At 42.3% G+C, this 15,035-nt stretch overlaps 1 protein-coding gene across 6 annotated transcripts; it reads right to left on the bottom strand.

Annotated features, from left to right (window-relative positions):
• Positions 1-5,941: 5,941 nt before the first annotated feature.
• PK2-R2 (Pyrokinin 2 receptor 2) lies at positions 5,942-12,304 on the bottom strand. 6 transcript variants are annotated; one of them, XM_089468758.1, is made up of 9 exons: positions 12,163-12,286; positions 10,580-11,307; positions 9,993-10,500; positions 9,769-9,934; positions 9,571-9,709; positions 7,576-7,774; positions 7,228-7,442; positions 7,062-7,172; positions 5,942-6,991 (listed from the first exon to the last, which is right to left on the bottom strand). In XM_089468758.1, the coding sequence occupies exons 3-9, from the start codon at positions 10,372-10,374 to the stop codon at positions 6,212-6,214; spliced, it is 1,992 nt and encodes a 663-aa protein (XP_089324884.1). In that variant the 5' UTR covers positions 10,375-10,500; positions 10,580-11,307; positions 12,163-12,286; the 3' UTR covers positions 5,942-6,211. The 6 variants fall into 6 exon arrangements, with proteins under 6 accessions (XP_089324884.1, XP_089324880.1, XP_089324878.1 ...); XM_089468754.1 differs by having other exon boundaries at positions 9,993-11,404; positions 12,163-12,304; XM_089468752.1 differs by lacking the exon at positions 10,580-11,307 and having other exon boundaries at positions 12,163-12,290.
• Positions 12,305-15,035: the final 2,731 nt, after the last annotated feature.

Genomic DNA, 15,035 nt, shown 5'->3' with positions numbered 1-15,035 from the left:
CAGAGTCAGCAAATTATTTTACAAATTTTTGCTTTTAGAAAGCAAAGAGAGATTTTCGTGCCCAATGAAAATGGGAAAACCGGGTATGATGATTTGTAGGATTGTATGCAACGTCCGACGGACAAAAGGACTTGACCAGATAATGGAGGACAATCTGCGTGGATTAGTTCGTCTATCCTTTCGTTAATTTAAGAATCTATAAATATCAAATATTCCTTTATATGCTGAATATTCGGTGTTCAGGGTATCTTCTAGTCGAGCATGCCCTAAAGCTTGCTCACTGGCTTTTTGTTTGGATATTAAATTTGAGTACTTGTTGTGCTTTGTTTAGAAATAATAGCAAATGTATATTATTATGCTTGCCATTTGTTGTGCAGCATCCATTTTGAACACAATGATTCTTTTCACATCATATAGTATTCAAAAGTTTCACATATCTTATAAATAGATTTGTCGATTAAATTATAAGCCCATACAAAAATGCAGTATTTTTTAGGGTAGGGTATTAGACAGTCGTTGGTATTTTTAGCATGTTTGGTATTTTATGTTTGGCACGGGGCTCGATCATTGAATTGCACTTTATTTGGCATTTAGGCAATCGCAGATTGTAAATGTATGCAAGTATGCCTGTGTGTGTATGTGTCCAGCTACTATATTCATGTCATGGCCTATCAAATTCCATTTTACGACAACTGCACGCACCCAAAGGCCACTAACAACGTGCCAAATGGCAAGAACAATGCCAGGCAAAAGCAACTGCCAACGGAAAGAAAAAGAGGAGAGGGAGAAAGAGAAAGCGAAAGCGAAACAGAAACGGAAATAGAAGATTATCAAACCAGAGAGCGTGTAGTCAATGGCAAATGCAAAGTCAAAAGGCTAAAGGCTACCAGGCTTAAGCAAACATCCAAAAATCCCAGTCATCTATCCCTGTTCATTCGTCTCCTCTACCCCAGCCTATCCATTGACATCTCAGGCGATTTGTACGTGCCAGCTGAATAACTGCTATGCTCAAGAACTTTGATATTAAGTATGTATTTTTATTCCTTCAGCTTCGATGTAGAGATGCGAGCGTTGAGTGTGATATAGATATAGATATAGATATAGATATAGATATAGATATAGATATAGATATAGCTATAGATATAGACTATAGATATCGATATAGATATCGATCTAGATATAGATATAGATATAGATATAGATATAGATCATAGATCTCGATATTAGCTCTAGCTCTCGCTCTCGCTCTCGCTCTCGCTCTAGCTCTAGCTCTCGACTCTAGACTCTCGCTCTCTCTCTCGCTATCGCTCTCGCTCTCGCTCTCGCTATCTCTCGAGCTATCGCTCTCGCTCTCGCTCTCGCTCTCGCTCTCGCTATCGCTCGCTCGCTCTCGCTCTCGCTCTCGCTCTCGCTCTCGCTCTCGCTCTCGCTCTCGCTCTCGCTCCGCTCTCGCTCCCGCTCTCGCTCTCGCTCTCGCTCTCGCTCTCGCTCTCGCTCTCGCTCTCGCTCTCGCTCTCGCTCTCGCTCTCGCTCTCGCTCTCGCTCTCGCTCTCGCTCTCGCTCTCGCTCTCCTCCGCTCTCGCTCTCGCTCTCGCTCTCGCTCTAGCTCTCCTCTCGCTCTCGCTCTCGCTCGCTCTCGCTCTCGCTCTCGCTCTCGCTCTCGCTCTCGCTCCGCTCTCGCTCCCGCTCTCGCTCTCGCTCTCGCTCTCGCTATCGCTCTCCCGCTCTCGCTCTGCTTCGCTCTCGCTCTCGCTCTCGCTCTCGCTCTCGCTCTCGCTCTCGCTCTCGCTCTCGCTCTCGCTCTCCTAGCTCTCGCTCTCGCTCTCGCTCTCGCTCTCGCTCTCGCTCTCGCTTCGCTCTCGCTCTCGCTCTCGCTCTCGCTCTCGCTCTCGCTCTCGCTCTCGCTCATCGCTCTCGCTCTCGCTCTCGCTCTCGCTCTCGCTCTCGCTCTCGCTCCCGCTCTCGCTCCGCTCTCCTCTCGTCTCTCGCTCTCGCTCTCGCTCTCGCTCTCGCTCTCGCCTTCGCTCTCGCTCTCGCTCTCGCTCTCGCTCTCGCTCTCGCTCTCGCTCTCGCTCTCGCTCTCGCTCTCGCTCCGCTCTCGCTCTCGCTCTCCGTCTCCGCTCTCGCTCTCGCTCTCGCTCTCGCTCCGCTCTCGCTCTCGCTTCGCTCTCGCTCTCGCTCTCGCTATCGCTCTCGCTCTCGCTCTCGCTCTCGCTCTCGCCTCATCGCTCTCGCTCTGCTCTCGCTCTCGCTCTCGCTCTCGCTACGCTCTCGCTCTCGCTCTCCGCTCTCGCTCTCGCTCTCGCTCTCGCTCTCGCTCTCGCTCTCGCTCCGCTCTCGCTCTCGCTCTCGCTCTCGCTCTCGCTCTCGCTCTCGCTCTCGCTCTCGCTCTCGCTCTCGCTCTCGCTCTCGCTCTCGCTCTCGCTCTCTCTCGCTCTCGCTCTCGCTCTCGCTCTCGCTCTCGCTCTCGCTCTCGCTCTCGCTCTCGCTCTCGCTCTCGCTCTCGCTCTCGCTCTCGCTCTCGCTCTCGCTCTCGCTCTCGCTCTCGCTCTCGCTCTCGCTCTCGCTCTCGCTCTCGCTCTCGCTCTCGCTCTCGCTCTCGCTCTCGCTCTCGCTCTCGCTCGCTCTCGCTCTCGCTCTCGCTCTCGCTCTCGCTCTCGCTCTCGCTCTCGCTCTCGCTCTCGCTCTCGCTCTCGCTCTCGCTCTCGCTCTCGCTCTCGCTCTCGCTCTCGCTCTCGCTCTCGCTCTCGCTCTCGCTCTCGCTCTCGCTCTCGCTCTCGCTCTCGCTCTCGCTCTCGCTCTCGCTCTGCTCTGGCTCTGGCTCTCGCTCTCGCTCTCGCTCTCGCTGTCGCTCTCGCTCTCGCTCTCGCTCTCGTCCTCTTCGTGTCTCTTCACGCCCCGCTCTTCACCCCTCTCGGCCCTCGCCCCCCCAGTGCTCCCCCTGCTCCCCTCCCCCTCCATTTTCCCCTGTATTTTCTATGTAAATTTATGTATATATTTGCCATTGGCTGCTTGCGTGTGGCAATTAGAGTGCGAATGAGGCGTGTTAACTAATTGAGCCTTAAATAACTTGATATCGAGTGTGAGCCCCATCGGAGAGCGATAAATAATTTCAGTAGCGGCGCCGCAAGAAAGTAGGCAACAATAATTTATGGGCTCGTCATTACGCCCCCAATTGATAAGGCGCATTTGAAATGCTAACGGGGCGCCTCTACATATAAATGGAATTGTGTTTGTGAGCGGAGTTTATTGCCTGGCTATAAGGGGCGCTGCGAGTCCCTTAGTTCTCACTCGTCGTCTTTATCCGATATTCGCATGCAATTTATGCGCTCAATCTCAATTGTGTGTGCCATTGCGAGTGCGTGAGTGTGTAAAGACGTATTAGCAAAATTTAAAATACAAAACAGACGTAAGGAAAATAAAGCAAGAAACAAACAAACAGAAAGGCGCATTTTCATTTCATTTGCCCGTAAATTGAATGCTACGAGTACAGACCCCGCTCCATCAGCGCCCAGACAAGTTGAATGCTTGGCAAAGCGATAGTAGATAGTAAATTTGATGGCATAAGGGGACACTAAAATTTATTATGCGGTTGCCAAAGTAACCAATCTTTGGCCATGTCTGCATATCAGGCGTACGCACTGTATTCTTTTCTTCTTTCGTTTTTTTAGGTCGCGCATAAAAACTGATAAAATTCATCGGCAACTATTTAGACTTTGACATGTCACACACGATAAATGCTGCCAAATTTGATGAAAATGTTTTTGTTTTTTCGTTATTTTTTTCTTAGCTGCTGTCGCTTTGTCGGGACTGCAGACTAACAGCCTGTTTTTGCTCATAAGCCAAATGATTAGCATAGTAAAGTGAATCAGTTACTTACTCAACTACCGACAGTTGATGGAAATTCCCGGCTGGGCATTGACCAAGCGTCACGATGTGAGTCACTGCGTATACTTAATGTGATGTCTGGCAAGTATTTTATACTAAATTGTATAGTGTAGTAAGTAAAGCTTGCCTTTGACTGTTTTAAAGTTCCCAGCTAGATTTAAGCTCAACATTTTTGGCACACATCAGATTGTTAGAGCCCACCGCATTTGGTTTCGCTTTCACCTGCGCCAGTTGGCATTTATAAATGTTCTTTTCATTTGGCCAACATTTTCGTTATGCTGCGGTCAAAGTGGCTCTAATGCTGTCAACTATAAAATGTTGCCAGCAACTGTGCAACACGCGCTGCGCTTTATGAATTTGCTAAACATTTATTTTGGCTCACACACGGTGCCAGCCACAGAATTGCGCTCTGTCGCTTAATTAATTCCTCGCTGACAATTAAAACTAAATGTGGCACAAAGTGCACAGCTGGCACTTTATGCATACCTGCACCAGAAGGTCTGAGAGGAGTTGCTAACTTGAAATTAGGATGTAAGGTAAGCAGACAATGATTTAGTAAGTTACTTAACTGGATTTCAATTTCAATTCAAATAATTATTAAAGTAATCAATGGAGTTGAGTTTTCAGAAGGTTTGGCTTATTACTCACCAATCGAACTATTTTCTGCTGAATTAATCATCAGCTGGCTTAAACTGCCTGTGCTGGGCCAACTTATTTTAGCAACCAATAAAAAAGTTATTAAAGAAAGTTAAAGTTATAGAAAGTTTTGATGAGATAGTCTTAAATAAAAAATAAATAAATATGATAAATAAGTATATTATTATTTTGTTTTCTCTACGTTCTGTGTAAGCGAAGTGAAAGGAGGTGTTGCATCTTAGCTCACTCTTAGTTTGCTTTCCATGTAAATTGCAATAAAATCACTTTGATCAACTTTTGCAACTCGAGGCAGCCGCTCCACTTTTATTTGTTGGTGCCCCTTCAGGGGGAAGACTTTCTATTCTATTCATTGCTATTGCTTTAACAGATATCTATACCTTTTAGCTACTATTTTCTGTTAGAATATTAAGATTGAATATAGGCTCTAATTTCATCTTACATTCCGAAAAATTCAAGCTCATGCAAATACTTGATTGATAAATTTCAAAAAATCTTTGTTAAGCCCTTTAGTTGAATTGAAATTCAAGCATTATTTGTTTTGCCGAACTCTGCACTTCCTTTGTATATAATTGAGTTCATAAACAAGCAATCAGCAACATATCCCCACAAACTGTTTTTGCAGGCTAACATGCTTACCAGAAGTCTGAGCCATAAAACAAGATGCAAAAGACTCATGAGTTTATATCCATCACACTTTCCTCACATGACATTTTCAACCATGCTTCCATCTCAATATAGAAATAGTCCGGCATCTCAAATATACATAGCCAAAGAAAAAGCCAGTAATAGTCGTTGCAACCGAAAATTAAATAATGAAAACCAAATCCAGCATTAATAAGGCCGCCGAATGGTAAGTAGAAAGCGGGGCAACGCTCTGAGCACAATCACTTACTTAGTGACTAATCTCTTTACTTCATTTTCACATTAATCTTCACAGATTTTGCTCAATTTTCGTTTCAATTAGTTTTAAGTATTTTGGCTTTATGACTCGCTCGACGGCTGCAATTTGGCGGCAGTTGAGTGCGGGTATATGAGAGTCAAGTACTCGAACAGCTTGCCTAATGAGTTGTCGTAATTAGTCAAGGGCATGGACATGCACGCATACACTCACACACACATGCACGCCATTTTATAAAAAATGGCTGATGCGCATTTTACAGCTGTCGCTTTGCTAAGCCACTCGAACAGTCTAGACCAAAAAAAAAAAAAAAAAAAAAAAAAAAAATGAAGAAGAAGAGAATTTATGCGTCCGATAGACATCTTAATTACTGAGGATTAAGCTACAGTGGCTGCTGCATTTAGATACTTGCATGAAATTCATTAGTCTGTGGCAGATAATTTGGCTGCTGCTGAGATATAAGCGAAAGAGAAAGACAGAGAGAGAAATAGGGAGAGATGAGAGCTAAAATGTGACTGCTTTATTAAGAGAAATTGAGACACATGCAAGCAGATCAGAAACATAACGAGTATATAGTATACATATATATGACTAAGTATTTGCTAGGAATTGAGTTGGCGCTAGGTTGGCCGCAAATTGGAATTATTTTTGTTTGTTGTAGTTGCTGTAGAATTCATGCTGCTGCTGCTGCTGCTGCTGCTGCTGCTCTTATCACAGTTACGAGTACCTGTCCTTTATCTGGAATGGACTGACTGCCTGACTGGCTGACTAATAAACGGCACTTGGCGTTGATGCCACACTTGTCTGGCCATCAGCAGCATCTTTGCTGGCGCCAGCCTCCTCCTGCTGTTCCTCCTGCTCCTCCTTCTTCTTCTGCCTGCCACGCCAATTCAATTTGGCTTTGAGAGCCTTGAGTGTCGTCGAGCGTTTAGCCTTTGCCTTGCGCACTTTGCCACTGCCCATTGACTTGGCCACAGCAGCAGCTGTCGTCGTCGTCGCCGCTGCTGCTGCTGTAGTTGCTGCTGCTGCTGAGGCGCTGGCAGTTGTCTGCAGCTGCGGCTGCCGTGTGATGCGAGTGAGCTTAACACGCGGCCGGGACAGCCCCACAGCAGGCGCCCCGCCCACAGCACTTGATTGACAGCTCAGCTCGTCAATGGCGCCCATTGCCGAATGCGAGCTCTTGCCATGCCGGGCAGCCAGCTCGTAATGCTCCTCGGGCCACTGCAGGTCCGCCTCCAGCAGCGAGTGGGCATCGCCCACCGAAGACAATTGTGAGATTTGTGTCTGCAGCGTGCGATGGGGATGTGGATGCATGGCTGCAGCAGTGGCCGCTGCTCCCACTGCTGCTGCTGCTGCCCCATCCCCTCCTGCCACACGGGCTGCAAACAAGTCCTGTCTGCTGCGACTCTGCGTGCTCAGCAGTGTGGCGTGCGAACTGTTGAGCGACCCTCGCTGCAAGCGCTGCGAGTTGCGTGCGCCGCCAGCTGCAGTCCCGTTGCTGCTGCAGCCGTTCAGTGTGGTCAGAGTTGTGGTTGTACGCACGCTGTCCTGCAGAGGGTTAAATAAGCAATGGCATTTGACCAACAAAGGTGATTAGTGTATTTCAGCGTGTGCTTACTGTGTGCAGGCGCAGCGAGCCCGTTTGATTGCGCCGCAGCGCGCTGTAATTGTGCGGCAAGCCGTGACCTTGATGCTTGCCCGAGAGTCGGAATTGACGAGCCAATGTCACCTGCAGGCCAGAGAGGAGAGTTAACGTGAGTCGACCTGCTGACCGCTCCACTCACCTTGAATGCCTCGCGAAACTTGTGGCTCATTATGTTGTACAGCAGCGGGTTGATGCAGGTGGACAGAAAGTAGAGCACGCCGGATGCATAGTTCAATACGTTGAACAGGTCGTTGAACCACTGCGACTCGACGCCAAAGGTGGACCCATAGACAGCCATCAGGCGCTGAGCATGGAAGGGCGCCCAGCAGATGAAGAAGGCAACTGCCACAGCGACTGAAAGGCCACCGAAAAGAAGAATGAATGAATTTATTAGTTGTCAATGAGTTGATGCCCACGCAACAGCAGCAGCAGCAGAAGCAGCAGTAGCAGCAGCATCATCGGCATCCACACACACCCACTCACTCACCCAGCATCCGGATGACGCGCGTCTGGGCGCTGATGCCGCGATTAACATCGTAGCTGCGACGCGGCAGCGCCTGGAGCAGACGGCTGCGCTTCAGCTTGATCCCGATGAGCACGTACAGCACACAGATGGCCGTCATCGGCCCGCCGAAGAACAGAAAGCCGGACACGGCGAAGACATGTGCAAAAAAGTCGTTTTTCATCTGTCAAAAAGTAATGACAATGTAATGCGATGCATAAGTATCGCTGTATGTATGTCTGCATGTCTCTCGGCTTAACAAATATATACATATAAATATGTAGCAACAGAGAGACTAGATTAATGAGAGGCAAAAGTTATATGCAGAGTGCCGATAGTTGAATGCCCTTGCAGATGCATAGAATCGACTCTCGTTATTTTAAATCTGTAACATTTCGAAGTTATCACGAGTGGGAAGAAAAGACTATGTTCAAGTGGATGAAGATTTGCTGTTTCATGATCCTTAACCGATGGGCAGAGGTGGCATTTAGGGTAGCAAGAGAGATATCAACAAATATCGGCGCCCGTATAAATGAGTTCATTTCAAAGATTACTTTATTTCAGCATACATTGCGAATATGTAAAATATCAGCATTTAAATAAATTCCCTTGATAAATCCAAGCTTTATTTATTATCGAGCTCCGAAATAACGAGAGTCGACTGTATGTAGAAAGAACAATAGAAATATAAATACAACTGACAGGGTAAACAAGTATTAACGAATGAAAAAATTAAGTTTGATTTATTCTAATGTAGTAAGTGTATACGTATATTATTAGCTCAGGAAATATACCACAGAAGTCTAATAAACAGAAGTCTTATCTTGGGGAGGCTGTCAAAAATGCTATTCGGCTTATCGAAAATTGAATATAGTTAGAGAGATCAAATCAAATGCAATTGATTCACTGAAATTTGAATACTCTTACAGAGACATAAAGTCTATATAGGAATATACAATATATGTATTGAATCGAGCAGACAGGTTTGATGAGATGAGGAGCAAGATTTAACAAAAATATACAATATTTAAAATAAATATACACACATGCTTCCATACATATATATTTTAGCTTAGCAAATATAATCGGATAAAGAGGAAAGTGTATATTGAGGATAAACTCAAATATTCTATCCTATATGTATATGTACACCATTAAATTCTTTCCTCTTTCTCTCTTCCTCTCCTTAAATGATATACTTGTCTGTAAATAAAATATTTCGATCAGATATTTTATTCTTGAGCTTGAGCTTGAGATAATAAGCTTGATTTTAATTTATTAGTTTTGCATAGTAAACGCGCGCCGCCTTTAAGAACTAATTTTAATATGATGCTGTAGAGGTCCAATGCTAATGAACAATAATTTAATAGTTTGGCTAGCCGAAAGTGAGGGTTATAAATAATGAATTTAATTAGAAATTTAAATAAACTCAAATGATGTTGTAAAGTGGTTCGGTCTGCCACTTTGAGAGGCTTAATGAAGAGGAAGAGAAACTTGCTGAAGTAGTTTATGGTCGATATACAGCTGTCGGTAGCTGTAGTGATTCGGGTGATCATACGATAAGGAATATAAATAAATTCCCGCCTTTATTTGAATCATTCTCAACAATATATAGCTATATAGACTAGTAAGAGCCAGCTGTCAGCTTTATATTACTTAATCCAATTATAATAAATAAGATTTTATATCTAGTAGATCTCAAGATCAGGATATATGTAAATACCAAGCTGTTCAGCATTATCAAGAAAAGGAATTATTGTGGATAGTTTTGAAGCGTTAGCTGTCTACTTCGTATTACTTCTTCCATTTGGCATTACACCCATCATCAAGGTTTTATTCAACTACGGTTCAACAATCTTTTGCCTAACTTTATGCTACTCTATAAGCATTCATGCTTCTTCTTCTTCTTCTGCTTCATGTACAACCACTCTCTATTAGCGTAGATTGAAATGTCTTAGTAGTAGTAGTAGTTGTACCAACATTTACCGTACATGATGAGCCCGGACTCTGTGTGACCACGGAGAATTGAATGGCCTGCGGGAGGGCGAGCAACAGGGCGGCTATCCAAATGGCAAAGATGAACTTGATGGCACGCGACAGCTTGGACATGGTGTGCTGCCTGGTAGGAGTTGACATCAATCAAGTGGCTAGCAAATGGGCAGGGTCAAGGCCACTTACCTGAACGGATGGCAAATGGCAATGTAGCGCTCCACGGTGAACGAGGTGATGGTCAGGACGGTGGCATTGGCCGCCGTCTCGGACAGCACGCTCTCCAGTATGCAAATGCCGTCTGAGAAGGGATAGCTGTCTGGGTGCCAGAGGTTATATAGGTCCTGCGGCATGCCTGCAAGCCAAAGGATTAGCCAGCTAATTACAATCACAATAGACGGGATGCTACCGACCCGAGCACAGCAGTATGAGATCCGATATGGCCAAATTGAATAGATAGAAATTGGTGGCCGTGTGCATGAAATTGTTCCGCGAGATGACAATGCAGGTGATTAGGTTGCCCAGCACGCCGGCAATAAAGATGAGCGCATAGCCAATGCTGAGCGTGGCTAATAGACCCATGTGGGTGGCCATTGTGTGCGAGCTTTGGTTCGTCAGCAGATCGTGCGGCTCCAGTCCCTGCAGCAGCTCCGTCAGATTGTCCGCTGATATGTTCAGCACTTGGGTTAAATTCAAAAGGAATTTCTCACTGTGAAACAGTTGCAGCTCAGACAAAGGGGGCGTGGTCGCGCCCATGCTAGACACATTTGCGCTTCCCGGCAACATGGCGGGCATAGCTGTGTCTGTCTCTCTCTCTCTCTCTCTCTCTCTCTCTCCTTCTCTCTATGTGTTTGTGTGTATGTGTGTGTGCCTGTGTTTGTGTGCTTGGCAGCTAAAGTGTCATTTGTATGCTCAATTGGACTGAGTGAATATGCAAAGTAAAGATATGTATATATGTATATGCCAACTGATGTATTAGATATGTAAAATGCAATTTTACTTAAAGTCAAATCCTTGGATATACATATATACTTATATATGTACATATATATGCCAAATGCTGAAACAATTATATTATGTCTGCCACCTGCAGAGCCAATAACATTTTCATAATGCGCAAAGTTTGCACATTAAATTTTCATTAGGCAGCGGCGGACGGCAATTTCGTTGATATTCATCAATTAAATATTAGCCAGGTAAGGGTGGAGTGAGTCAAGCAATTCGTAGGATCTACAATATCTCTCAAAGCACATTTCCATAATAAAGTGAGATTTGATTGGCTAGCAACGGACAAGGTCGTTGATAGTGTCCAAAATGAGAGTTAAGTTTTTGGTTATTTGCAAATCAACAACAAAATGACTTTTGTTTATTTATATTATTTTATGTTTTTTTACTTTTAACATATTTATTTGTTTGCTTTGCTATGTTTTCAAATTTTATGCGGCGTGCATACGTTATTTTTCAAGAATGTTGTCGAGTTCGATTTTATTCATACAAATGTTTAGGCCAGAACAGGTTTCGTTGGTATTAGCGGTTTGTTTTTTATTATTGTTGTGTTTTATTAACTACTAATATAGCGAGTTGTCGTTTTTCGTTTGTTCTTTCTAATTTGGCATTATTTTTTTGCAGCTCATTGATTGGACAGCGCCTTCAACATGGCTAAAAAACCATATCATCGCATCCATAAGTTATGCAGCGACATTTGGCATAAAATGTTTATTCGAATCACTGGAATTTGGATTTGGTTTTTGTTTTTGGAAAGTAGAAGTAGAAGTTTTAATTTTTTCTTTATTTTTTCTAATGAGTTTTGTTGCTATTTATATGACTTTGTTATTCATTTTTATATGATTTACAAAGTACCAAAAAAAAAAAAAAAATATATATATATATATATTTTGAAATATTTTTGTATATCTATTATATTATATTTTTATATAAATAAATAAATATATGTATACATATTTTTTCCTAATGTTTTATATGTATATATATATATTTTTTTTTTCTTTCTATTTATTTATTTATTTATTTATTTATTTATTTTTGTTAATTCGATTTGCGTTTCTTTCTAATGGCTGCTGGAAATATTTTCGTATTTATTCACTGATTCCCAATTAATTATGAATTCATTTGTTGCTGTTGTTCTTTTTTTGTGTAGATGCTGGAAATCGCTTGTGCATTTAAAACACGTTTAATTGAAATTTATTAAATGTTGCCTGCCACATTTTTATGCATTCAGCCTTTTGCATTCGTCTTTTGATTATTTTTTATTGCTTTGAACTGCTTTTGATATTGTTTTGAGTAACTTTGCGAGCAATGCACTTTGTTGATCTGTTTTGTCTGCTTCTTCTTCATTTGTATATTTGTATGTACTTATATTTATTCACTTATTTGGAATATGGCCTGTATGTACATATTAGTAACCAATCGCTAAAAGCACGAGTATTAACTTATTAACAAGCTTTATGACCAGACATTAATTAAACAGTTTTGTCTTTTTTTAGGTATTGGAATTTGTGCGTAGCAAGCTAAAAATTTTCAAGAATTTTTCAACATTTATTTATTTATTTTGATTGTTATTACTTGTTTTTCGAATATATAGCGTATACGACGCGTCACGTTCCGTTTGCGTAGCCGGGCCACGAGCTGGTCGACAGCGACAGAACAACTGTCCGCAGCATCCGTATAACAGCGACTGAATTTTTGTTGGCCCAAAAATCTCTGGCGGCAGATGTTAACAGTGCGACGCAACAGTCGCTGCCGACGCTGGCAGCACAGCAAGAACTACCGGTTGCTTTCAGTCATATTCTGCGACGGCGCTCTCTTGGCCGCGCTGCTGCCCTCTCTCTCACTCTCTCCCTCTCTCTCTCTCTCTCGCTTGCTCACGCACTGTCTGCCTCTTTCTATGTAAAAATGCAAATACTTAATATTGTGGCATGCACTTAATCTTATTTAGGGTCTTCTTTAAGTGTTTGAGCCTGGCTGATTACGTGTATTCGACTCCTGAGCGCATCCAGAACCTTACTAATGATAACCTTTAGCCACACTAATGACCACAATTCCAGCCAGCTTGACATAGATTCAATTAACTATAAAAGACTTCATACTAAGCTCATAAATGTTTACGCACCCAGAAGCAGACATTCCCGGCTATAATTGAGTTGAGCCAATGAGTTGTTAAAGCGAACCGCATTACAAATTTACAAACATAATTATGCTTCGATTATGCTGGTGCCTTAGAGTGATTCTTCATTAAGCATATGTATAAATCTGTGGAAATTTATATATGTATATATTTTGGTATCTATAATTAATTTTAATTATTTATATTTTTTATTTTTTTGGTGTGGACAGCAAAGACTTTTGAGTGTTTTTCGCGTGAACGGGTATATTGGCTTTGGGCAACGTTCGTTTGAATGCAAGCGCGTGGAATTTAAATATGGAGAAATACTATATTGACCCAGAAGCACGGCCGTTCATTATTGAATAAATATACATTCACATCGTCAACCTATGATGAAAAAAGCATATAGTCAATATAATATATATATCAATCAATATCAATATATATATATATCTACTATGGTCTCAGAGACTAGCTTGGCATACTAAAAATACACTGTAGGCCTCAGCCATAAAATTTGCCCGCTTCGTTATTCTATTCAATTCTATTATATATTCACGCCTCAGTAGGCTCCATTGTGCAAATTTTAAAGAACTCTCAAAGCTACGTAGTTAAAACGGTCAAAAATATAAAACTAGATTAAGTTAAACTTGTCTAATAAAATTTCAATAAAAATCAAGTAAGAAAGCTCTAGTCGAGAATGCTCGACTGCGAAATCCCCTCAACCCCTCGAGCAACTGAGATTTCAACAATTATTCGCATATGCACACATACACGTACACACTCAGGCATACGCACGCACGCATAAATACGCATTGGCTGCAGTGCACTGCAGTGGTGGCTTACTATGGGACATTTATTGTTAAAAACCTTTTCTTGTGGTTGTACTTTCTTCATGAAACTTTCAGATTATGATTATAATATAGATATGCATGCAATTGCCAAAGCACAAGTCTCTAGTATTTACAAATATGTGGGTAAGGGGGTTTAAATAGAGGTGTGGAGTAAATTGTAACAAAAACCGAAAGTGTATAAAATGCATATAAGTATACATATAAAATTTGGAGACTCCAGCTTTAGGAGATATAATTTGAAATCCGATTTTCGATAAAGTTTTTTATCGATAAGAAAACCGGGCTGAGCTATCGATTTTTAGTGAGAAACTTGATATCCGCGCTGTATATACGGACGCACAAAAAAAAAATTGATGTCTTTAACTCTTATATCTTCTGAAATCGACGCGTTCAATCATACAGACAGACGGACTGACGGACGGCCAGACAGACAGACAGACAATGCCAAATCGACTCAGCTCGTCGCCCTGATTAAGAATATATATACTTTGTGAGGTCTGCCACGCCGCCTTCTGCCTGTTACATACATTTCAACAAAACCATTATACCCTGATTTCCCATTTTCAATGGGTTCAGGGTATAAAAATAAATAAATAAATAAATAAAAACTAAATTAAATCAAATTAAATTAACAATAAAAAAATCAACGGTTGATCTCTTCTATTTCTTGACTAAAAACTATGTATATATGTATGCCACTCGGGGGCGTGTCAAAACTGTTAAATTGGATAGGTATGTTACTCCCTGCTGACTGCTTTAAAACCAAACATGACTCAACTGTATTTGCACAGTGAGTATTATGCAGTCGTTGCCACCCGACTGTAACATTCTCGTTTGTTAATATTAGTATTAAATTTTCAATATTTTTATTTTGCGGCGATAGGGAGCTGCTTTTAAGTTGATATGCCAGTGAAAGTCAAACATTTTCTTAAGAATAACCAAAATATAATGTTAGGCTAAAATAAATTTTTATTGTCTATAATCCACAAGTGAAAACAATTAAATTTTTCCAGAATTTTCTCCATGAAAATATGACTGAAATTGAGACTTTAAGCGCTGAAAGCAGCAACAGATCAAGTTTTTAATCTGCTTCACCAATGGCAGCTATCGAAATTGAAATATAAGAATGCCGTCGGAAAGACAGAAAGAAAGAACGAGAGTGTCTGTGAGAGAGAGAGAGAGAGAGAGACAGGGAGGCTGAATTGTTGGCCAGTTAAATGGCTAACTGAAATTGGCGTGTGCCCATTTTATGGCTTGTAGTTGGTAAGATTTTATGAGCCCGCTGGGCGCTTGTTAGCTCAGTCGGTTTAATGGGCGTGTGCCAGGGAATCTATCATAGCTTTACGGCTCATAAAAGCCTAGTTCCCATAAACGCATAAATGTTGTTATTTGACGCGATTGAGGAATTGCGTGCGAATGACAAGGGCAAATAAATCAAATTCATTGCATGCATTCGATATCTCAATCCCTATGCAAAT

Source organism: Drosophila arizonae, chromosome 2 (genome assembly GCF_054131065.1).
Source record: "Drosophila arizonae isolate 15081-1271.41 chromosome 2, UAZ_ARI_1.0, whole genome shotgun sequence".
NCBI classification, from domain to species: domain Eukaryota; kingdom Metazoa; phylum Arthropoda; class Insecta; order Diptera; family Drosophilidae; genus Drosophila; species Drosophila arizonae.
Note: the sequence above shows the minus strand (reverse complement) of the source record. Positions and strands in the feature narration are given on the sequence as shown.

Coding starts and splice junctions, on each gene's coding strand:
- PK2-R2 (XM_089468754.1), bottom strand. CDS start 10,374: ATGCCCGCCATGTTGCCGGGAAGCGCAAATGTGTCTAGCATGGGCGCG. Junction 9,935..9,992: donor TCTCATACTGCTGTGCTCGG/GTCGGTAGCATC, acceptor TTTGGCTTGCAG/GCATGCCGCAGGACCTATAT. Junction 6,992..7,061: donor GCTCGCTGCGCCTGCACACA/GTAAGCACACGC, acceptor AACCCTCTGCAG/GACAGCGTGCGTACAACCAC.